The sequence below is a fragment of the Manacus candei genome, unplaced genomic scaffold (genome assembly GCF_025592945.1).
Source record: "Manacus candei isolate 608988 ecotype Guabito, Panama unplaced genomic scaffold, ASM2559294v1 h1tg000014l, whole genome shotgun sequence".
Lineage (NCBI taxonomy): Eukaryota > Metazoa > Chordata > Aves > Passeriformes > Pipridae > Manacus > Manacus candei.
This window is the reverse complement of record NW_026138062.1, coordinates 3045226-3070409: the sequence shown is the minus strand read 5'-3', so window position 1 is coordinate 3070409 and position 25184 is coordinate 3045226. Positions and strand designations below refer to the sequence as shown.

General features: G+C 36.7%; 2 protein-coding genes across 13 annotated transcripts in view; one reads left to right on the top strand and one right to left on the bottom strand.

Moving 5' to 3' along the window:
* Positions 1–1910, top strand: part of FARP1 (FERM, ARH/RhoGEF and pleckstrin domain protein 1) — a 205996-nt gene extending 204086 nt beyond the window's left edge. For all 8 annotated transcript variants that reach the window (XM_051780599.1, XM_051780597.1, XM_051780596.1 and 5 more), the window contains exon 27: positions 325–1910. In XM_051780599.1, the coding sequence (XP_051636559.1) occupies positions 325–406 (82 nt within the window). In that variant the 3' untranslated portion in view covers positions 407–1910. The remainder of the gene's footprint in view (positions 1–324) is intronic.
* A 1067-nt stretch (positions 1911–2977) lies between these two features.
* Positions 2978–25184, bottom strand: part of STK24 (serine/threonine kinase 24) — a 56288-nt gene continuing 34081 nt past the window's right edge. For all 5 annotated transcript variants that reach the window (XM_051780622.1, XM_051780625.1, XM_051780627.1 and 2 more), the window contains 9 exons: positions 21294–21350; positions 18311–18419; positions 18038–18195; positions 14396–14581; positions 13996–14141; positions 12152–12275; positions 11398–11466; positions 10702–10838; positions 2978–8375 (listed from right to left, as the gene is read on the bottom strand). In XM_051780622.1, the coding sequence (XP_051636582.1) occupies positions 8339–8375; positions 10702–10838; positions 11398–11466; positions 12152–12275; positions 13996–14141; positions 14396–14581; positions 18038–18195; positions 18311–18419; positions 21294–21350 (1023 nt within the window). In that variant the 3' untranslated portion in view covers positions 2978–8338. The remainder of the gene's footprint in view (positions 8376–10701; positions 10839–11397; positions 11467–12151; positions 12276–13995; positions 14142–14395; positions 14582–18037; positions 18196–18310; positions 18420–21293; positions 21351–25184) is intronic.

Below are 25184 nucleotides of genomic sequence, written 5' to 3'. Positions count from 1 at the left end.
AAAAGAATTAGATATTGCAGCTAAAGTACGTTTTTTGACTCTCGAGTTAAGAAAAAAGGTTTGGTGTCTGCAGAGCAAGTAAAATCACTACTAAGCTTGTGAGTTTTGGATCCCACACCTGCTGCTTATTCTCTTTAAACCTCCTTTCTGTAGTGGCAGTCATTTGGATCCTCTTGATTTCAGATAGAAGTAGCAAGTAAGATGCTCCTGTAGACACAGAAAATAAAACTGTACAACTATTAGCGCAGACTATATCTTTCAAGAAATCTTCCCTTGGGAATTGACCATTCTTTTGTTTGTGTCCCTCCTCGTGCCTCCTCACAGATGGATGGAAGTGATCCGAAGTGCCACCAGCTCTGCCTCACGCACCCGAGCTCTGAGTCATAAAGAGCCTCATGCCTATTGATGGCTTAACAAGCCGCCGTGTTGATTGTCCAGCAGCTGCTGATTTTCTAGAGGACATTTGAAACTTTTCTCCCTCCATGTTTAGGAAAACTTGCGATTTGGTAAAAGAGGAGAATAAATATGGTTTTGCAGAAACTTTCACAATTCATCAGCAAAACTGTTTAAGTTCTCTGTATATTCAAACTAGCTTACCATCATCCCAGTGGCTGCAGTTCGTTTCATGTCTTGTATTTTGTCATTCTGTGCTGTTTTTAGCTTGTGCCAGTATTAAAATATTGTCCTTATTAGAGTGCCAAATGCCAAAAGACATTTTGTTGCCTCAAAGATTGCACCTAAAAAAACCCCAGATGACTGAAATCTGAAAACTTTCTCCTCTGAGGCAAACACTTATTTCTTCTCTTTTCTTAAAAATATATTATTTTTTTTTACCATGTTAATCTCTAGACTGCTGGATTTCTAAATGTAGATGGACTTTCACAGTATAGAATATAATTACGTATACAGCAAGCAGTCTAACAGGAATGAGATAACTTTCAGATTTCATGGTTTTTTTCCCAGTCTTTCTACATTTAATCAGCAAGGATTTACTAATTTTCTATCTTTAACAAAGAAACAGTTTACAGCTCATTCTCATTTCCCTTTGGGGTTACAAATCCATGTGGTATAAATAAAGTATAGGATTCTTATCTAACCATTTTCTTGGTGCGAGTTGACCAAGTTATCTGTTGGCTTTGAAAAGTGAATACTACTTGCAAGATGAAAAATTTTTAAAATAATCCAGTGCAATATTATTTGGGCTGTTAATGTACTGTGAATGGTATGTACAAGAAGAAATTAAAGGCTGTGGTGACATTCTGCTGTTTGTTTTAAGAACTTGAAAGAAAACCTGTATGCTACGAGAACCACAGCTATTTGTGATTCATTTGTAGAGCGTTTCGGTAACTAAATTGCTCTAAGCTGAAGGTACTACTGAAGCCTCAAGTTTTCATCCTGCTTGCTACACATCCCAACCTGACTTTCAGTTTCTTGTTGGAATTTCAGTCTCTCCCTCTCTCTCCTGGGGCTCAGTAGGCAGAGAGCAACTGCTACAGCCTGCAGCAGAACTACCCATTTCACATATCTGGCTGACAGCAGCTAGCACAGCATTTTGGATAAGCTGGTGGCCCATTCAGAAGGTTGGCAGCACTACGTCTACTAGTCTTAGATGCTTTTCCTTTGTCTTAAGAAACACTTTGTCATGAGGGTGATGTAAAACTTCCGTTATTGGAAGTTTGATGTGCTGGTAACACATCTATCACCATTATGGGCCTTTGAGGAAACATGGTGCTAGGCAGAGGGGGCCTGAATGTTGATCTGGGAAACGAAGCAGGGGCAATTCTACCCCTACTTTTTCTTCATCTAGCTATTTGCTTTGTTAATGGCTTACCTGTGTGCAATGTATAAAACAACTTGTTACAGCTTTGCTCACAACAAAAGGGAATAAAATACCTCACAATACTATCGTATATATTCCTGTTTCGAGATAGTAAAGCTTTCTTTGTATTACCCGACTCCAAACAAAGCTACACACATACCTCCATCCAAGAAGAGGATGGACTCCTAACCCCTTAGGACAAGCAGCAGTCCCCATGGCCAAATCCAAGTGCATCCTAACAAAGGAAAAAACTAGTTCACTGTACTTCCTTCAGCTGCAGGTAACGCCCTGGGCAGGTTATTTGTTGCAGTTGCTTTTTTCCTTAGCTATTGCCCCTGATTCTCAGTACCAATGCAATAATCATACCTACCCTACAGCATCACCTCTGGCTATGATACGCTGAAGGACAAACTTAAAAAGTAGGCAGAAAAATCTGAAACCCTTTTTCCCAGTTGCAGGCCCCACTGCCTTGTCCATTCCAAACCTGTGCCCCTGCTCTGTAGTGCCAAAGTCAGTTCAATCACCTCAGTAATGTACAGGAACTACGGTGCTTCAGGACTGACCAGGAATGTGAACAACAATCTCTGTAATGAGGAAAAGAGGAAATAACATGTCACAGATAAACAATAACCCAAGCTGCAGCCTTATGGATCTGGAAAAACAAAGCTGAAGAAGCAAGAGCATGTGATGTTGCTATGAAGCAAAAGACTGCAGATGTGATCCCTCCAAAATTATTACTGAGCTGTAAAATAGTATCTGCAACACCTTGCAAGCCAGTCAGGGCCCTACATCTGCTCTTTAGAATTGGTATCTATAACAGTGAGAAGATTATTTTTTTAATGGAAACTATATTGAGAGCCATGCCCTTAATTCAGCCAAAATTGAATTTTAGTTTAGATCCCTGGGGCTTGTTGGATAATCCTCATTACTGCTATCTGCTGCAGAAGTTTATTCTGAGCTTTCAAAAGATATAAGGTAAATACCTTTTCTCACTATGTTTCATTTTCACACAAAAGTAAATTTGGAAAATAAGGTAAAGTTCAAGATACAGTGCTATTTATCATAACAGCAGAGACCAAGCTAGGCTGTTGATTCAACTCCAGAGTATCCACCTGATTCCTCGTTTTCACCTTTTTGTATTTTTTCCCTATAGAAAAAAAGGTTAAAGTAAGATTTTTTTCCTTCCCTACCAGTGTGATTTTTTTACATCCTTTTTTTAAATGGAACCATGTGAACTGCTGTCAACTTTGTTAGCATTGTTTCAGTTCTTTATTCCCAAGGTTAACCCAAAACGGAAATCATGGTAAGAGAGTAAAATCAACTGTGACAGCTGTATCTTGCTATCAGACAAAGTCCATGTGTGTGAATAAAACTCAGTGTATAGAAAGCTGTAATATACAACCACTTATTTTTAACCCTGATTCACATCATATTGCTGCCTGTTTAGCCAAGCAGGGCCTGCAGACAGGCAGGGTCAGTGAGTGCTGGGTCAACAGCCGACTAAATGTGCCACTCTCAGCAGCAGGAAAACCTCAGACACATTACTCCATGAGATTTACTCTTGGTGTTGTTATTATTCACCATGAATAGGTGCCAGTTTCAAATAACAAACAAAAACAAAACAGAAACTTTACTGCCATTGGAGGTTGCACCACACACAATGGGATCAGGAAAGCCTGGACTCCTGTGGACTTTTTTTTCCACAAGACTACGCATCTCCACCATTTATCTGCTGTCTAATTTAACCTTCATTAAGATGTATTTATTAATATACCTCAAGCCTACCTATTTTCAGAAAATTTTAATTAAAAAATGTTGACACCTCAATGCCTTTGTAAATTCAGCTGAAAGCAGCCAAAAACGACAGACTGAAAGACAAGCTGGCAGGTAGAGGAAAACACGCTGTGATTGCAGAAATCTTGGTAAGTCTCTGACTAAAGAAAAGAGTAGGAAAATTTGTTTTAGAGAAAAAAATCAGGAGTAATAGCCTACCATTCCATCAGCCAAGAACAAAACAAAGAATCATGGCCTGAAAACCCCAACTTTGACCATTCTGTCTTTTTAGACAGGACCAATTACATCATCTTCTCCCTCAAAAGCAAGCTCAATTATGTACATCCAGGCAACTCCAGTTGTTTAGAGCACATGGACATCCTCTCTGCCCTAGGGGCACAGAAAAGTTGGTGGGAGGAAAAGGAATAATTTGCCATGTGCCACACATCCAGTTTTTAGGAGTTGAAAATAGTAATGAAGTATAATTACAGGTGTGCAGCTCTTTGTCATCAGTTACCGGTTAAACCCTGGGGGGTTGCAATTTGATGTGAGCACTTCATTGGTTTCACTTGGCTGGCAGGATGGGGACTACAAAGGGGGTTTTAAAGCGTTGCCATCTGTAAATGGTACAAATTCTGAGATGATTACCACTGAAAACTGAACACCAACTTATAAATTTTCTGCTTACCATTACTGACACAAGGGCAATAACTGCACTAGAAAACCTCAAGAGCACCCCCTCTTGGGAAGGGATCCCGAATCTCATTTTACTGACCACTCAGGTGTCAACATTTCATTAAACTTTTCCTTCTTTATTTCTAGGTCATGTAGTTTATGAGGAGGTTTATTATGTTGGTGTAGAGTGACAGAAGTAAAATTTAAATACACTTCTATAAACAGGCAGCAGCATTACAGAAAACAAGATATACACTTTCATTGCCCTCTGTAATCATGTTTTAATGGTGGCAGGAAACCATTACATGTAATTTGTCTATGGCATGTGCTCAGTGCAGTTCCTAGCACATATGCAAAACACAGTTAAAAACAACAAGCAGGTTTGTGCTAATACCATAAGCTCCTCCCCAGCAGCTTACAAAAACGATTAGTGATTGCCCTGATCCTTGATTTACACCTGTGCTTATCAGCACTCCAAATAATATTCCAACGGTGACATTTTCTGAGGGCAAAAATGCATGTCCTTCAAAGTAAGGTTAATGTAAAACTACTACAAACCACGTTGTTTAAAAACTAATACGGAACGTCACATAAAGTACTGAGAGCTGAACGAGAAATTGCACAAGTACATTAAAAGCACATTAAAAGGCAGAAGAAGGGGTGACGGTGGCTACAGTAGGATGTGAACTCGCACCGTGCCAGCTGCTTTTCAGTGAAGTGCCAATGCCCCCAGCCCTACCTTTCCCCTCCACCTGCCCCTCCTGCACAGCAGGGGCAAAAACACCCCACTTAGTCTGTTCCGTAATAATTGGTTCATCTGTCTGTACCCACACAGGCACACACAGAATGTTTGGAGCTGCAGAGGGACCGTGGCACCTGGAGAAGGAACTGCTTCATTATTACACCAAAAGCATTCTGTGCACTAGTGATCATACCGTCATCCCTCAGTAAACTGGCCATCAACTACAAAGTGCAACTGCAAGGAAAATAAGGTTAAAAAAATAGATGACACATCTGATACTTACAAAAAAGCAAGCCTTCAGTTCAAATAACTGATTTTATTGTTTTTAAACAGTGAGTTTATTTACTGCCTAATCATTAAATCCCTGACAAATAAGCAGTTCTACTAATTTAAATGTTTGCATAAATAGAGATAGCTTGTCATTTAGTATAGTCAAGACTGCGTGAAATACTACCTGCACAGAAAAATCATCAGTGCAACATTGTAACACAGACATGTTTTTAGGATGAAACAACCTCTCAAAAATATCAATATACTTCTTTTTCTCTGAGAAACCGAGGCGGTGCTTCTTTCAAATGAAGCTTCTTTTCTGTTACTAATATAGACCTGATTTTTAAAGCACCAATACTTTTCAACAGCAATTGATTGTACTTCTACATTCAAGATACAGCACATTTGTTTTTTCAGTGAATCTCAGTTTAAGATAGTCTATATTTAAATAATCTATATATTACATATAAAAATACACATCTCTACCATAAATGAGGTCTTGTCTTCTTCTAAATGCCCAAGTCTTTTGGCCAGCTGCCCTCACTGCAGGTCTTACTCATCTTAAGCTCCAACACATTCATCAAGCAAATTCTGCCACCATCTACTCAGAGAAGTATTTCCTCAACATACAGTCCTGGAACACAACTAAAATATAACTCAAAACATCTATGTATAACTTTTCAAATGAGTGTTCAAAAAGTGTACCTTAGAATTTGCTGATTGAGAAATTCTTAACCCTTAACAATCAAGCCAGAACCATAAATTTAACTTCCTCACTACGTCTCAGAGTTCTGTCCATCTCCAAGTAAGCTTGCTTAATTTAATTTCCAGTCCTTACATTAACAGATGACTAGGGAATAGCTTATGTTGATCAATTTGTATTTCCAGTGCAAACACACCTGTTGATTTCCATGTGCTGTGACGGCACACAGATCTACTGAAGGGCTGAATGTTCTAATATTGAGACATCAACAGGTGAATTTCCCACTGTGCCATATTCAGATGCACATTTCACAATAGCAGTGCTAAATTTGTTTCCTCAAAGGTGAGCCTATCCTTAACACTTAAGAGCACACAAACCAACATAATTAAAGATATTAAACAAAGAGGAGTTATAAAACATAGCTCAAATTTATGCACTGTTCAATTTACCTTAAATTCCCTTAGTCATAAAGGAAAGCCATTAGCTCATTAGCTGGCAAACGTGCTGTGTCCAAGAGCGTGGCCAAAAGATGAACACACATTCACCCATTTCTTTCAACTTGTTTCAACCTGGGCAGAAGCTTCCTAGCTCTGTTTGCAAGACAGTGTCCTCTTACTGTTAAATTCTTAAATTAATAAATTAAGGCTATTAATATGCATAGACTAAGGGCTACCATGGAGATATGAAGTCCTGCAAAGAGACCTCACCAGCTTCCAGAATGTTTAGCAAACCTGAGCCTTTTTGTATCAAGGCAGATAGATATGCCAATACTTTTAAATGTTAATCCTTCTGTTCCAAAGCTCCTATCTATATTAAGAAAAAAAAAAAGGAAGGAAAAAGAAAATGAATTAAAGATGTAAGTTGCCTCACTGTCCTCACTGTCATGCAAAGCATAAAATTGTCAAATTCTTCATTAAAAAGAAGGCAAAAATGCTCTCTTAGCTACTGGAATAAGAAGCACCTGAATATAGTCTTGCTGAAAGAAACCAAGGTAAACCTCACAGTAATACTGTGGGGGAAAAAAAATAAAAATAGCAGCTACCTAATCAACTGTTCATGTAACTAATGAACTAATGTTACTGTCTCCAAGATCTACAAAGCCTGATGTCAGCTATCTAAAAGCCTTTACAGGAATAGTGGAAATTTCAAAATTCAGAATTTTCGAGAAGTAACTTTTCTCTGGGTAGGCAAGCTAGCACAAGGACTAGCATATAACACTTGGGCTCAGTTTTGCAGCCTTTGTGTCCAATGTCTGTCAGTTTTGGTAAAGAGATGCACAGATCGAGGCAGCGAGACTGAATATTGCATCTGTGGATAATTTTTCTTCTATGCTGCAAAACATTAATTTTAATGATAAAAATGGACATGATGAAGAAATACTTGCCACTGCCTCAGAGCCAACACCTTAATGAGATATTTCAGAACAGATGACGGGAATAAAGATTTATTTGTGCGAGCATTCAAACATGTTCAGGTGAAAAAAAGATTGTATCTGAATTTCACAAGCTTCACAAATATCTGCTACTAAAATTGAACAATAGATAGGGTTCAGAATTTGCATTGGCACAATTTAAAACCGAAAATATGAAAGAGCTCATTCGTTAGGAAAACAAATAATTTAAATTTAAAGCTTCAAGAGGCAAGGTGTATGAAATTTAAAACAACCATTATTAGAAAGCCAAGCTCAGAATATAGATAAAACGGATGAAATACTGGAGAAACAGAATAAAATTATGTCTGTACTGAGGTACGAATAGAAGATTCCATAGTACAGGATTAACTCTTTCAATGGCAAATACTTCACATACAAAAATCAAACCAAGATTCACTTATCACATAATTCAAACTTTACATGTAATAAAGGCAAGGCAATACTCAGTTATAGCCTGTCAAATATTTACCCCACTAACATTATCTACAAAAGCACTTTACCATTTTGTACACAGTGATTCCTTATGCACGTTGAAAGGCTTTCCGTTAAAAAAGACATTATATACATATCTGTACACAATTCCAACAACCATGCTCCATCTCCCAATGGAATTCTTAAAGCAAGATACCTGAGGTTTCTCAATATCTTCAATTTCTCTATCACAAACCTAGATATACATTTCAGATTTTACAAAAGGACACCTCCCTGGAATATGTGCATTATCATTTAAAAAAATTATAGCTTTAAGGAGCTGAAAAAGACTGCCTCCATCAAAAATACTTGATTTTCACTCTTGCACATTTAGGAATGTCCTTCCACCAAAGGACTTTCCAGAGACTGAAAGGCAGAACAACATTAGAGTGCGTGCCTTCAATGCAGACACTGTGGGATCTCTGTTGTCTTAGAAAAGTCAGGAAGAGTACGTCAGTAGGATGAAGAACTTCCTCCAGCTAGTGAATATCTGAAAAGGAAAATAAATAGTTATTGTTGTGACCTTCAGAAAGGCATTCTACAACAAGCAGCAATGACAAGTTATTCCATTTTAGGCTGCTGAAGTTCCAGCCTTTTTCCTTGCATAAGGACACTGACCACTGCTACCACACTTTAAAAAAAGAGCCATAGAGGTGAACAACATGTGAAATACATCCTGTTAGAGTATCACTGCTTTCCTAACAAACAGCAGCAACCTGTGTTTAAGTGTGTTATTGAGCAGTATATAATGATGTAAGAACTCTGTACAGTGGGGCAACATTCAGTGATTCAGACTTTCCTACTTCGCAAGTTTACATCATAATCTTTTCAAACTATTACTTGGACAGGAAACCTGAATTTCTTGATCTAAGCAGATTCTTAAGTCATTCAAGGAAAGAAGCACACATTTTAATCACATTAAAATTTCAGTAAACTTTTTCAAACATCCAAGAACAAAACTGGAGGGAGAAGGTAACTGGATTCACACAAATTACTGGGCAGCCTGAGGGTCCCGATTAATTCATTCAGACAAATTTGCAAAATCCAGATCTAACTAATCATAAGGGGAATGAAAATGTTATTAAGAAATGTTGTTGAAAACCTATTTTCAGGAATTAGCCAGCAAACTGAGAGGCTATTAAAGTGGATAAAATGAACGACTTGATGTAACACAGTGTAATCCTGTAGCATTCAAACAAGAAGGAACTATCTTTTCAGAATTTGACTAGTTCCAAAAATAGCTTTATCCACAAGGGAAACCTACTAAGCTATGGAATCGTTCAAACTCATTTTTAGTAGGGTATCATGCCACTCATTTCTTTCGCTCCCTTGCTGGAAGGGGTGCTAGTCACGATCCCAATACTAGCTGAATATCACCCCTGAAAAGAAGAGACAGTTCACCCAGATGTGACCCATCAACAACTATTCTCTATGAATAATTCTTTATCTCCTTCAAAAAGAATGAAGTGCCTGCCTCCACTGTTCTAAGACATTACAAACAAGAAAAACAGTAACAGTCCAAGGAAGCATAACAGAAGGAAAACAAAATGCTAAATAGGTATATAAAGGGTTCTGACATCCTTCTCTTAGGACAAAGATAATGACTGTTGCTGTCAGGACAGGAACAAGTAAGATCATCCCCAGCATCCCCAAAAGTGCCCATGTCTGGGCACTGTCTCCAAATGGTCATTTTCAGCTTCAATTGCAGCATCAAGTCTTTGAGGTTCCTGGTTCCAGGAAGGTCCTGTACCAGACTGATAGAAATATGACACTGAAATATTGAGCTGATGAAAGACTGAATTCAATTTTGAAAGCCCTGATGGAAACAAACTGAGATGGAAGCTCAACTCTTTTAAGTCTGCCAGGATCAACTGAGACAGGACAGGACATCTGCCATTAGGGGTAACTTCAGCACTAGAGATGCTGATTGGGCTTCAAGCAACAAACACGATTCCTTTGCAGATTTCTTGGCATTTTTTTTACTGAATGAAAAAATGTCAGCCTGGTAACCCTCTGCTTTAACTTCAGAGGTGGTATCAAGGTCTGGTTATAGACAGTGTAAAGGAGACAGCTGCTCAGGATGATCTTTTTCAACACAGTAGTCCATGATTAATCATTGCAATGAGTTTTTTCTAGTACCAAGCAATCCAACCTGGATGGTGTAAGATTCACGACAGTTATGGGCTCCTGGATTCAAGGCTGCATTTAAAGCCTCTTCAGGGAGCAATTCTGAAATTTATACCCATCATATACCCGTATTTAAAAGAACAGAAAATTGAGTGTTTGGTAAGAATATATTCCTAACTGAGGCAGATAGAAAATCTCATATGAAATTTGGCCTTCTGAAGTAAGACCAAATGTTGGTTTTGGAGGTGTCACCAAAAGCCCATACATACTGTCTCTAATGAATGAACAAGAAACCACTGACTCTGTGACTGAAAGAAAAACAGACCAACTGAACAGTCAATTTATTCAAGTGCGTAAAAGAAACTAAGAGTGACACAGAGCACTCTCTGCAACATACACCCAAACACTAAGAAAGCCTGTGTGTCCCTTATGTGAACTGCAAAGGGAAAAGGCTGTCCAGTCTCATTTGACATACAATATGCCCACCAACAATGTGCATATGTATTATCACCTGAAGCTAGAAATTAGAACTACTGATATGATTCGATTTTTTTCTAGTAATCAAAGGTAATTGCATAAACTGCAAGCACAAGTGGTTTCCTTCTCTATTAGAAATAGAATTAATTCTTCCAGTCTCACAGAAGTCAAATATTTGTGGAATCAAACCCACAGTGAAATAGTTTCATTACCTCTGAAGCCTCTGCACAAGGTGTGACACCATGTTATCTGCAATGCCTGGACAAGCCTCTTCAGCTAAATAAATAGCCTTTCTCAGTTCTTCTATGGAATCTGTGTTACCACCACACACTTCACTCTTTTCTTTCAACTGGAAGAAAACCAGGAAGAAATATATTAATAAGATATTCAAACACTGCAGGAATTTTATCAACTTTTTAACATAATCACATCTTCATATATTTGTCTTTCCCTTCATACATTCTTTTTTAGATTTGTTTTTAAGTATTTGGGAAAAATATAAAATATAAAATTCAGAGAGGGAACAAAATACAGTTTTCAACACTGAAATTCAAAAGAAGTTCTTGCTGATCTGGTCCACAGCCATATCTTGGAACTTAAATTTTGTAATAGATGAATATATAAAGCAGTGTCAAAAATAAAATTCTGTAATCCAAACACTTACACACCTTTTTCATGTTCACTGCTTTAAGTTAGTATGGTTGATGTTACTACCATCCATATGAATTACTGTTAGAAGTAAACACAGATCTCAAAAGCAGACACACATGAAAGCAAAGGACAGAGCTAAAACTTAACACATCAAGTTCAAAATGGGTTGTAGTAACCTTACGTGTCATTCATTATATTTTTCATTTTTTTAAGAGACATAAATCTTGCAATTGTTAAGGTTTAAAGCAATAACTTACCTCTGCAAATAAAGGGGATATAACCGTAGACAGACACTGGGATAGGGGCCTCTTTGGGATATCCTTTTCCTTTAAAGAAAACAAAATTCTGACCAACTTATTTTTCTGGAAAAAAGCATCCTCATTGTATTCTAATTAAAGACAAACATGCTACCCTTTATGAAAAATCTGTTTCAATATATGTATATATATATACAAAAGGCTGAATTCAAATTTGAGGCTGTACCTCCTCAAAGACATGCAAGCTCAAAATCAGAAGGGGAAGAAAACCCACAGTCCTACTTAGCATGTACTAACTCACAGACATGCTGATATTTACTAGGTTCCTCCCATATGATACAATATTATTATTCTATTTGTCCAGGCACATTCTATTCTTTGCTACATCGTAGTCTTTCTCCCTGAAAGACCAAAATGTCTTCCCCAAAACTAGTTTTCATTTACCATACAGAAGGAAGATTTTAAAAATACAATATTGCCTGGTCTTCCTCCAGTGGTAATATTTCACAAGCTAGAGAAATATTAAGGTACGTATTTTGTCAACTACAGAGAAAGGGCACATTTACAGAATACCCAAACTTCAAGACTTACTCAAAATGTTTTGTGAAAGGCAAGTGTAGCACATACATTTTTAGCAAAAGTTTTGAAAGTTTCAAGATTTAAATGCTTTTAAAGGCATAAAATAAAAATCACCTCACTAAATTATTAAAGTAAGAATTATCTCCTTGTTTTATGAAGTCAATACTTTGAGCACCTTGTTTCTTTGCAACTCCAAAGGCTGGGCTGCTCCATTCTCTAGATTCTTGGGGTCTTTTTCTCTTATTGTAAATATCCACTCCTCTGAATCACTCCCACCTGAAGCCTGACCATCTGCTTCACTTCAAGGGAAGGGGAAAAAAAGAAATATATAGATTTTATTACCTACACCTTACCTATTGATGTTCATTCAATATACACGCTCAACATAAAAACTACAGTCAAGACCAAGATCAGATTCTATTGTGCAGGTCACTAAGTATAAAGACAAGTATGAAAAGTAATGTAGTTTATCTTTTAGGTAAATTAAAAAAAAATTAAACAAAGATACTCATTAAATGTAAGGAAGCGAGGCTGTAAATTTCCCAAGTTTCATTAACAAATAACATGAAGTGTTCCATTGCTATCTGAAAACTGGCTTTAGCAGAGTACCTCAAATCATTAGGAAAGAGGGGGGAGAGGAGTGCAGGGATTAGAATTAGAAAACTAATTCACTTTTTTTGCTTAGAAAAATAGCTAAGACACTAACTTGGAACACCTTTGTGGAAGACCATTCATCCCCAGTCCATTAGCAAGGCAAATTTTCCATTTAAAAGAAATTGGCTTAAAAATACAGATACAGAGTGGCTTTAATAAACTACATTATCATCAATCAATCTTTTGCCTCACTGTTTGTAGATGGCACAGGAATTTTTTCTATAACTCCTGCTAAGTTAAAAGAACAAAAATATTTTTGCTAACACTAATCAATCACTATGACACATTTCTCATCTCACTATTATAAATATCCTAATTTCATTTCTTTCTGATTTGTGAATTAAGCATGATCTGCAAGAAAACCACTGACTGAAAGGGCATTTGGTGGTCATTGTATAAGAAGTATTTAGTGCAGCCTACCAAGTCAAAAACCACGCGACCAGTGTAAGAAAATTCTCCAAGATTTCTGCTTGAAGTCATATAGAATGTCTGTCTGTCACTGAAAGAGGTGGGTCTACCTTCCTTATATACATGAGCTCTAGCAACTTGATCCAACAGAAGAAATATTTATTGATTTGAAAAATTAGTATTCCAGCATGCCAAATCAACTCACCCTTTTATCACATCTAATGCAAGGAGTGCTGTGAAAGCAGAGGAGGGCTTAGACAGAATGATAAATTGTCTCACAAGCCCTCAATAACAATTCTAGATCCACTACTCTCCTATACTGGGCTATCAAAGTTGGTCTGATATTCCACAGGAACAATGAACTGTAATCTCAAAGTTCTGTTAATAACTGATCTAAAAACAGTTTTAGGACTAGTAACTAAGCTTCCAAATTAGCCTTGGTTTGGGGCTCAAACTGTGGTCACTGGAAGGCATGAAGCCATTATTAATGTAAACAAATATAAAGCTGTAATGTCACCCAAGAAAAGAACAGCCTGATGCTTGCCATTAGCATGTAGCCTGGAATTTCAGAGAATAGTCATGTTTTCTTTATTATGAGCAATTTAATGCATTTGTGAATAAATTGTGGCAGCCTCTTCACTTGATTTTCATTTGCACAGTGCTACTTGGCTTTGCAGTGTGAAATCTTCTGCTTGCACAACAGCTGGCCTTATGTCTAGGAATAACCCTAGACCTCATATAAAAGAGAAGGTAGTACAGATTATGGGCCAGAAGAATTGTTCTCAGTGACTGTTACTTGCATGAAATCCCTTGCAATACTGAAATTAAGATTTTGTTAGTTTACCAATGCTGCTAGCTGAAAAGCTAAAAATAACAGAACACAGGAATGTATGTGCTAAAAATAACTACTTGGCTCCTGTATTTACAAAGGATATTTTACAGACTCCTCAAACTTACGTATCTGAGTCATCAGAACTGGAGTCATCGTGGCTTTGTTCAGACTTCCATCTCTTGTGCCTATCAATGAGGTCAGTCAGATAAGAAGTTTTCTTTGAGTTTCGTAAAATGAATTTGTGTTTTAAGAGCTCTTTTGCAGTAGGTCTCTTAAAAAAAAAAAAGAGAAGGTTTTTTTTAATGCATTTGAGAGTGTTAAGTGACTCATTATAAAAACGCAAAGAAATCTAGACTTCAGTCTTGATACAAATGAGCTTTTAAATACATACAGTATCTAAAAAAAAAATACATGTCACATATGTCACACCGTATTAGAAAAGATGAAAAGCACTTACTCATGTAATTCATATAAACCAGTCAAGTTCAGTTCTCTACTATACACTGACAAACAGATGAAACTCACAAAGCTTGGGTCCTTGTTTAAGCAGGCTTCAACAAATTCTTTGAGGGATTTACTGAAGTTTCCTTCCAGCGTTGGTGGATTGTTCTTAGGAATGAGGAACAAAACCTTCATTGGATGTAATTCTGAATGAGGTGGCTCTCCTTTTGCAAGTTCTATGGCTGTTATGCCTAATGACCAAATATCTGCCTGTAAGAAACAATGCTTTTAACATTAGGTTGGAGAAAGGGAAGAAACACTGTTGGCTTGCTATCCTAGTTTAACCCAGGCCACACAACTGCTTGCTCACACTATCCCCCAACTGGATGGGGGCAAGGGAGGTAGAGAATTTGAAGGGTGAAGGTGAGAAAACTTCTGGGTTATAAACAGTTTAACAACTGAAATAAAAGGACAATATCAACACTATGTTGAGCACAAATGCAAAACACAGCCCCATACCACTACTGTAAAGAAAATTAATTCTACCCCAGTCAAAACCAACACACTTGTAAAGGTAGATTTTTAAGCTTTACTGTAAATAATTTCATAAGTAAATTGGTTCTATGTGGCTAACCACATAAAATAAACAGCATAAAACAGTTCTAATAAGCAGAGTTTTATCTATCATAGTCAAGCACACTATGTAAGTATGGGTCAAGTTTCAAATATTTACATACAGGAAAACATTATAACATGCACAAGATTTTTTTCTTAATATGCATTAGCTAGTATAACCATCAGGAATTTAATACATTAGGATGTAACTTTCCTGGGGTTTAACAGTATCTTATTATGACTCTTATTCACAGACTAGAGAAATGCAGTCTTGAACAGTATTATTCAACTTTTTCAGCCCAAGTTTTGGTCCAACTAGCCTCTGAAAGTTTTCATCATCAAAATGTGTTACTCTTTTCAGTGAATGCTGTCTCCCTCAACACAAATCCTATTGCAATCTGCCTGAAGTAATGTGAAGTAACTCATTATAATTCTCTGTGTTCAGCTGAAATCACATACCCAAAAGTCAAGAGAATGGATGAATAAATCCATCAAAAAGGTGAAAGAATACCAATTAAAAATTTTTACGTTTTGGTTTTTTTCTGTTTCTTTTTAAGTGAAAACAGAACAAAGACTTATTCTCAGGAAAAGAAGAAAGATCTGATGTGAACTGGTTTTACTCCCAAACAGACCATTTGGAACTTTGCTATGTTGTAAACAGTAGAGATTTCATTTAACACTGCTGTCCTTACTAAGTATCCCCCAAATCCACCTGTGTCTGCCCCATTGATATGCATAGTTATCTTTGACTAACTCGTACAGGACCACGAGCTGATAGCTGCAATGTACACATCCATTCCACCATCACAGCTACAAGGCCTGACTCAAAACAATCTCCTCCTTCCTTGTTCAGACAGTATTCTACTGTTAAGAGCTTAGTTACTTAATTTTACAAGTAAGTATGAAAAAAAAAATTAGACTCAATTAGCATACCACTGAATTTATGAAATGACATTTTGTTAGCACGTTACAGAACAGTTACTGAGCACAAAGGATTACATAAGCATATGAGCCCTGAGTTTCATTTATCTTTATAAGTGCATTGTCAGCTAAGTTCTCCTCAAGTCTAACTGCGAGTAACTTCCCTCTAGCAGGAAAGCTTTCCTTGGTTATGAAAGAGAAACGTTACCTGGGAAGATGAGTCTTAATGTTAACTACTGAGCATTATTATTTCCAACTTATTTGGAATTTCAGTTTCTTAAGAGTAAAGTGTTAAAGCCATATAAATGGATAAATTTTCTTCTGCCAGACTTTCACTCACAGGTGGAGCATGTGTATATAACATAAGTATAAACATCAAATTTACATGTCTATGAGTGCACAGATATCCACTCATATACATACATAGGTATATAAATACTTCCTTTTTTCCTCTTATAACTCTCTATTGCTAGTGACCTTCCTCCACAAAAACTAATGAAAAAGTTCACAAACTATGGCTGTACACTGAGTTCTTTGAAGTCCAAGATGGGTTTTGGAAGCCCATTCCTGTTGAAAACTCCTCCAAATTCCTCTGGAACCATATCCTCTCCTTTCACAGATAAAAAAGGATCTCAAAACAGTAAGTAGCAATCACATGTGTCTCCAAGTTTCTAGGATGCGCTTGACTGCGTCAACGAAACTCCAGAACAAGCACGAATCAGTCCTCCAAATGGAGAGGGATAAGCATGACCTTCAGAAGTGATGGCACTATATCAGCACTAAGTTTTACCATGTTATGATTTTTACAGTTTCAAATCTTGAATAAAAATTCTTCTTCCAAGTTCAAATAACAGTCAGCAAGTCACTGGTAACTACTATTTATTGCAGTACTGCCATGAGCCTCTCATCTTCTAATTACAAAAATTCAGTCTGACTTTGAAGCTCTTATAAGTCAAAGAAAACAGGCTATGTGCAAGAGAAAACCATTTTAAAATTAAATATCTATTTTTCTATTACAAGTTACCGAGTATAAAGGACAGAGAACTAGATATGGGAAAACTGAAGCAGGTAAGAAAACCTGCTTTCAGATGAAGAAAGGAATCACAACAGGAAGAACTATTGCCAAAAACCAGAGCACTGCCAAGCTTTTATTGGATCCCCTTACACTTGGGAACTAGGAGGATTCAACAGGGCCAAGAACAAAACAGAAACACAGCAGCTACGTAATGGAACTTGCTTGCACCACTCTGAGACAATGATATGAAGAGGACAGTCCTGCTTAAAATCTCTCAGGAATGGCCAGCTTATGGAAGGAGAATGAGATTAGCTTCGGATGTCTGTGTTCTCACATATGCATAAGGCTATCCTAAAATAAACAGGCCTTCTCAAGTTTTTATTGCACAGCCAACTATTGTACGTGCAATTTAATCTGTTCTCTAAGTGCCAGAACGTGCACAGATGCATGTAAATATCTCTAGTTCATTCAAAACGTGAGCTGTGGCTTTCTAGAGAACTCATCAAGTATCCAAGACCTTTTTATGTCCATGTGGCATTGCAGACTAAAACATAGTCTGCAAAACGTGAGGACTCAATCATGCTTTGTGCAACTGATGATCATTCCCAGGAGCCAAACCTGATGATGACCACTCTGCTAAATCAAAATCCTGTGTACAGATAAATTGGATATTAAACAGTAAACCTGCCCTGTATGGCATATCTAAAAGAACATGGTCAGGATAGCATAGACCTATGCAGCACATTCTTCCACAGATGAATAACAGCACTTTTAAACAACACTTTCACACCCACCAAATCCATATTCTTCAACAGTGTTGCTGACTACTTTTTTCTAACAACAAGTAGAAGAATACTACCATTTTGTACATATTTGTTCTTTTCCACTTTTAAATAGCCAAAAATACTCATCAACAGGGTGGGATAAAAGGTGTAAGTACTCATCAATACTGTATTATTTCTTGCCATCTGGATTGGCTTAATAAACTAGGAAACTTAAAGTTTGGATACAAATTAGGAAATCTTTCCTCACCAACAGCTTTTAGCTGCTAGGTATCATCTAAACACACACTCATCTAGACACAGAGAAAGCTATTAGCTACATTCTGAAGACCAACCTATGTAATTCAAGTTAGAAAAGGATGGGATTTTGGCTAATACCTTGAAATACCTTACCTTTGAATCATACGCCGATTGCTTTATTACTTCAGGTGCCATCCAAAATGGTGTTCCCACAAAGGTGTTCCTCTTTATCTGCGTATCTGTTAGTTGTCCTGCTACTCCAAAATCTGCTAGTTTTACTTCTCCTTGTTCAGACAGCAATACATTAGCAGCTGGAATAAAGAAGAGGAAATAGCAGATCTGAAGGAATTTGACACTGTAAGGGTGTTCCCTTTTATTGCATGAGCTGTTCTAATATTCTTTCAATACAGTTAAAAAACAATTTACCTTTAATATCTCTGTGAATTTTCTTTTCTGAATGCAAGTAATCGAGTCCTTTGAGGATCTCCCTCAATATTGTAGCAATCTGGGTTTCATCAAGTGAGCCAGGTTCTAACTAGGAGATGCAAGGAATGTGTAAATATATTTTTAAAAGGGAGAAACAGAGAGAACAGAAATAACACTGTGACTATAAAAAGAAATTACTCCTTTTGTTATCCCTCAAAACCTCAGTTTGCTAACTTCACAATGTGAGACAGAATATTCTTTTTAAAAATACACAGTTCTAAACTAAGTGGCCTGGTGAACAACATGCAAAGAATTAATTTATCTAAAACATTTTTTAAAGTTTGTTAAAGGTACCATAAGAACAGGTATTGCTTTGTGGTCAGGTCATGGATATAAACATTGCCTTTGAAAAGCATCTATATTGTAATCTGATTATTAACCTTACATTGAACTTAGATATGCAACTCCACATCACCTATGTGGACCCTAGTCTCAAAGCCCAAGCAAGAAACTAAGGCATATAAGGTACTACACCAATCACACAGTCTATGACTACATACTGCATTGGATTCTGTGAAACTCTCTAAAACACAACTCAAGCCAGTAGACTGACAGAATATTACATATCTTAAAGTGTTAACTTTTTTCATATAAATCTCAACGTATAAATCTGCTAATTAGTAGAATCAAAGGCTCCAAGTAATTATTTTTATTAGATGAAGCAGTAGTGGTACATAATCACAGAGCTCTTTACATCTGATATAAATTCTAAAAGTGAGAATACCACTAACTCTAAACAGACAGAGGAAAAGGTCACTACACTCGGAGAGGTTTCTTAACCAATAAGGGCATTTCAAGAGGGACAATGAAACTCTGTATCCAACAATTAAGATTGGAAATATTCCAGTGTTCTAGTTTACTCCACAATAGCAGTCACTGAAGCACAGTAAAAAGGTTCTATCTCTAAAGCTTTACTCTGTGAGAAGGAAAGCATCTCAGACAAAAAATTAGAAGTAGTACATCCCTCAGAAATCCTCATCTATTACATAGGAACAGACATAGTATTTCATTTCACATTTGCTTTATCTTTGTAGCTTTAATTATAATATTCTTTGCTTTTCCTTAGCTTTAATAATACACATGATATTACCACTCCCTGAAATCCACTTAGACATTCTCAAAGCTTTGCTCCAGCCAAAGCATCACTTCAAGACTTGGTAACATGATACATCTAACAGGGCAAAACCTCTTATGTCAGATGTCAGCTCAACTTAGTGAGGAGGAAGTTATTGAAAATAGACTAAGTCTGAGAATATTGGCACTTGTACCTCAGTCACAAACTTAAATTATACTCGTAGTTGAACAACAATGTACAAAGGTGCATTAAATGTACTTTGTCTTGTGAGGCGTGATTTTCAAAACAGCCAGTTTCAAGTACAGAAAACACCAAGTTAGCATGACATGTCTACACTCAGAACATGGAATCCAAGGTGCCTTGAGTATGGAAAAGTGGCAAAGTGTGCCAGTTGTCCTACCAGATTCCAGTTGAAAACCATAATGTGCATGTTAGAACTAGGAAAACATGCAGCAGAACATAAATTGAAAATTAATGAATCACACAAAAGGTGCTTAATTCACACTTACATGATGATTTCAGTTCTGTGGTGCAATTTCATCAATAATACTTTAAAATGTAACCACAGACTTTGTACTATTTCTAGGCAACAAACTTAAATAAACACATGGTCATCACACAAATGAAATGTGTGTGATGAAAAAGCAAAAGAGAAGAAAATATGGTAACATTTGTTTTTTCATTCTGCTCCTTTATATCTACAGAAAGAGAGTAGTAATTAATTTATAAAAGCAACCCCAGTTTTTAAATGCTTTTCTGCCAGGGAAAAAAAAAAAGCTATCACAACCATAAATAAACTTTCTTTATCGTATCTTTATGGGGAACATTATGAATTTGTACACAATGACAGAATTCCTTCTAACAGACGTGGAAACTAAAGGTATAAATGGGTTTGAAAATGCACAAGTGCAGGAAGTTCACATTTAATATCCCCTCCCATCTTCTGGATGCCACCAGCAGAATCCCCTCAGACTAGCCTTTTTCCTTTCACTCTTTCCTCAAGCAAAATTAGTTGCCCCATTTGACAACTGCAAACTATGCTACAGAGACATTCTGCCTCTATTAGTATAACAATTTTCACATACTTAAAACACCCGATGTTATTTCTACTTTTAAAATCCAGAATAAATATAAGATGGTGTGTGATTTGGGAGGGGGTTTGGGTGTTGGTTTTTTTCAATAGCTAAAGTGAATGACAGCATCCCGTTACAGAAAACACACTCTGCACTGAACCTTGGGAATTCTAATTCAAAACTGGGTCCGTCCCAGGTGCAGAATGAAGCACTTTGCTCTTGTTAAATTTCATACGGTTCATGACTGCCCAGCCCTCTGGTCTATCCAAGGCTCTCCGTAAGGCCTCTCTACTCTCACTGGAGTCCACAGCTACTCCTACTTCTTTGTAATATTTTTACAGCCTAAACTGTTTTTCTGTCTATTTAGGCTTCAGTAAGACTTCAAACAGGGAATCTTTTGTATGATTGTTTGGGGAAGCGGATGGTGGGGACGATACTTTAAAATGTATACACTAAGAAGGGTTGTGGTGGCAGAATTAAGAGACAGAAAAAACTATTTTCAATCACTAGTACTCTCTGGCTGACTGAAGATTAGCACTCTAAGATGTTTATATCCTGCTTCCAATATTATGTTGCTTAGTTCCCTTCCATTTATATAAATAATCAGTCGTGCCTCATGGAAAATAACATTTTTCTGGCATTGACAAATACTTTTCTCCTTTACTGAAAGGAAACATTGCCACAGCCATATGACCTTTTATAGTTTCCAGAATTATAAGATAGGAAAATAATTATGTGAGGTAAAGTAACGAAAACCCATGCATTATTTACTTACGAGATCAAGGGCAGAGCCTCCACCCAGATATTCCATTATTATCCATAATTTTGTATCCTGCAAAACAAACAAACAAAAAAATGTATATAAGTTAAAAAAAAAGTAGTAAATTAATGGGACTTGTTCCATTCTTTTTGCTTAAGAAAGCATCTGTAGTTTTGAAACACCACTAACATTTAGCTGTTTCTCAAAAATATCTTTGGATTATTTACTCAAGAGTGCATGCATCTCCATGCATGTGTTTTCAATTTAACTCTGTTCCTCTAAATTAACAAGAAGAAAGGTACCTCCCATTTACCAATGTGTAGGAACACAGAAGCTCATTGCTTCCAAGTAACTGATGTATACTTCATGTGACATCCAAACTCACTTCATGGTACCTCTTTTGTACTGATACTAATACTACTAAAATATAGACAGTATCCAGAGAAGAAGAAACTTCTCTTCAATCTCTACCAAAGAGTCAAGTAGCAGAAGGAAACCTCCTGCCTTTATGCTGACTAGAACCATCCAAGCATTCTGAGCATATTAACTCCCAAAAGCCACCCACCTCCTTATCCTTACGACATATCTCTGTGCATTTTGCAAAAGTGTCTTCTGAGGCAAGAAAGGTACAGACAGAGGCCGCTCAATGAAAATGTAGGAGAATATATTTTCACTTAAAAAATCTGATTACAGACATTCCAAATAATAACTGTGTTACATAAAACAGTTTTATTCCTTTCCTTAGAAAATTTTTGATTTTGTTTATTATTTTTATTTGTACAGATACTTCATACTATTTTCTTGAACAAGCCTAAACCCTGTCTAGGTCAAATTTAATTTAGAATTTATTCTTCACATTTCTGCATTGTTTCATTGTCTTGAACAGTAATCTGTCTCTGACCTAGCGAAGAATACCTGTAAGTTTTCTCCACTAATGCTTACGCAGTTGATGTATGGTACAGAATTTTGAACAACTGTGTTCGAGAAACGTGAAGCCAAGTAGTAATAAAGATTATTTAAGCTGACTACAGCAATTTACTAGCTCCAGCTAGCAAAATAAAAGCTAACAACATCAAGCTACTATATTTCCAAAGGAAAGCTTGGTACATATTACAGTTCTGTTCAACACAAGATACACAATACAGTATGCTAAGAGAGAGACTGGACCCAATCATTTCCTTCTACTCCTTGCAGCATCCTATTCCCAAATACACTAAGAGAAGCAGTTCACCTTTTACTTGCAGTACCAGCCTTGATATACATAGAGGCCACAGATCTACCAAAAACATATTCAAATGAACTTGCTGCATGGAACATACTAGGTTTTGGTGTAGTTTTTATGATAATCAGGTTATATTAAGCTTTGTTAGTTTTAACTCTGTGGTATGTACCAAACTTTCACAAGACTTCTAGCATAAAAAAATAGATGTCTGTCAGAGCAAGGAGCACATAAATAGCAACAATATTCATTTACTTTATCCTACAGAATAAAACTTCATGTAAAAATAACAGCTCACAGCCAAGGCAGCTTAGAGTCTGAATATTCATCTATAAAGATGGATTAAAATTTTTAGAAAAGTGATAAATCTATTACAGAGCGTAACTTCTAAATCCCCTGGGGGATTAAAATTTTAGCCCTTAGGACTCACTAACACTTTTTAGTCATTATTATATCTGTAGTTCCACTGCATCTGTCCCCTCTCTCATCTCAGAATGCACCTCTTTCCTACCTCCAGTTATATATATTGTATTATTTCTAGGTAAGACCCTGGATTGGGTTCCTTCATTATCCACTGTTTTTAACATACAGATTCAGCTAACATTAGATACCTTTCTTCAGGAATCAACTCATGTTATTTAACAAACACAGTCTTGTTAAAAACATTTTAAAAGAGCCGGAACACAATTTTTAGGAAGTCATTAAAAAATATAATCTATCTCAGTATCTACATCTTGATGCTTACTTTCTGCAGACACCATGGATATTTCAAGAACTGTAACTCATCTTGAGACAGTCCCCTGCAGTACTGAAATACCTATTTTGCTGCTAAGAGTTTTTCAGATTTTACCTGTCCCTTCAAGGCTCCAGGTCCTAACAGTTTCAACAAGAATGTTTCTGAGAAGTGTCGTATAGTAAGTAACTTCGTCTTAAAAAATCTTACTAAATTTGATCAAAATTTTATATATATATTTTATTTCAGTCTGATAAAATGTCTTTTAGAGCTGCATGAAATTCCCTGAATATTCAAACTTCATGACTGCAAAATTTACATTTAATGTTAATAATAACTTAAAAACAAACATGTCAATTGTATCACTACCTTTTAGTTCACTGGAAATGCCTGGATGGGAAAGAGCAAGGTAGAACAAATAAAATCCGTCACCCTCTCAAAAAAAGGCAAAAAAACCCCAACAAAATACCAAAAACAAACAGAAGAAAGAAAGAAAAACAAACATCCACAACACCACCTCACCTAGAGATCAACAAGAGATGCATCTTCCCTTTTCTATTACCTCAATTACCTCATGATTTTAATGAGCTAACAACTTGAAATAAAATATAGTTTCCCAAAAGAGAAACTCCCCATAAAACTAGCTACTAAATTCCCCAGCTGAAAATTAGAAATTAGGCAGAAAATAACAAACAAAAATATTTAAGGATATCATTTTAATTACATAGTTACAAAATTATGTAACACAATTACACAACTAAAAGTTATATTATTCACAGTCTTTTTAAAATCATCATTTATCCTTTCAATTCTTTTTCTAGTTTGCTTAGTCTTTGCTCCTGAAACTTTCATCATCAACTGCTTCGGGCCACATGTCTGAATTTACAGTACAAAAGCTGTGGATCCAGTACACTCAGTAATCCTACATTTGAAGACAAGTGAAGTATGGAAATGCAGTTAAGAAACACACACAACTGTATCTGTATCCCAGTGTGCAGTTAAGTAATAGCAATCTATTACAATCATGCCATCTTTTTATCTGTAGTCTTAGATTCAAAGTCATTTTTCGTTTCCTATGGTTCCTCCATGCCACAGAAATATTACTCAATTTTATTGATATTTGGGGGTTTTTTTTCAGTTTTCATCATTCATATGAAGATTCTGAACAGATGTCATTACTAAGGTAGCAAACCTTACTATCACCTTTCACTAATTCTTGCTGGATTTTTTTGGTTTTTCAGCTTTCTTATTTAAAATCTGCACACCAAAAGACACAAGTAAATTATTTTGGTGAGACAGTAGTAACAAATATTTTAATATATATTTCATCATAGAGACAACAACCTACATATACTGACTTTATGCCTGTGGTGGGTTGGATGCGAGGTATCCCCCAGAACCACTCTGTCACTCCCTTCCTCAGCTTGGACATAGGAGAGAGAATATAGCAAAAGGCTCGTGGGGTGAGGCAAGGACAGGGAGAGATCATTCACCAGTTAACCTCATGGGCAAAGCAGACTTAATTTGGGGAAGTTAGTTTAATTTATTACTAGTCAAATCAGAGCAGTATAATGACAAATCTTAAAACCCAAATCTTAACCCTTTGCCCTGCCCCCTTCTTGAGTTTTCACTTCACTCACAGTTTTCTCTACCTCTTCACCCCCAGAGGCACAGGGGGACAGGAAATGATCATTGTGATCATTTCATCACACATTGTCTCTGCTGCTCCTTCCTCCTCAGAGGGAGGACTCCTCACAATCTTCCCCTGCTCCAGTGGAGTCTCTCCCACAGGAGACAGTCCTCTACAAACTTTTCCAGCCTGAGTTCTTCTCATGTGCTGCAGTTCTTCACAGACTGCTCCTGCATGGGTCCCTTCCATGGGGTGCAGTCCTTCAGGAACAGGCTGCTCCAATGTGGGTCCCCCACAGGATCACAAGTCCTGCCAGCAAACCTG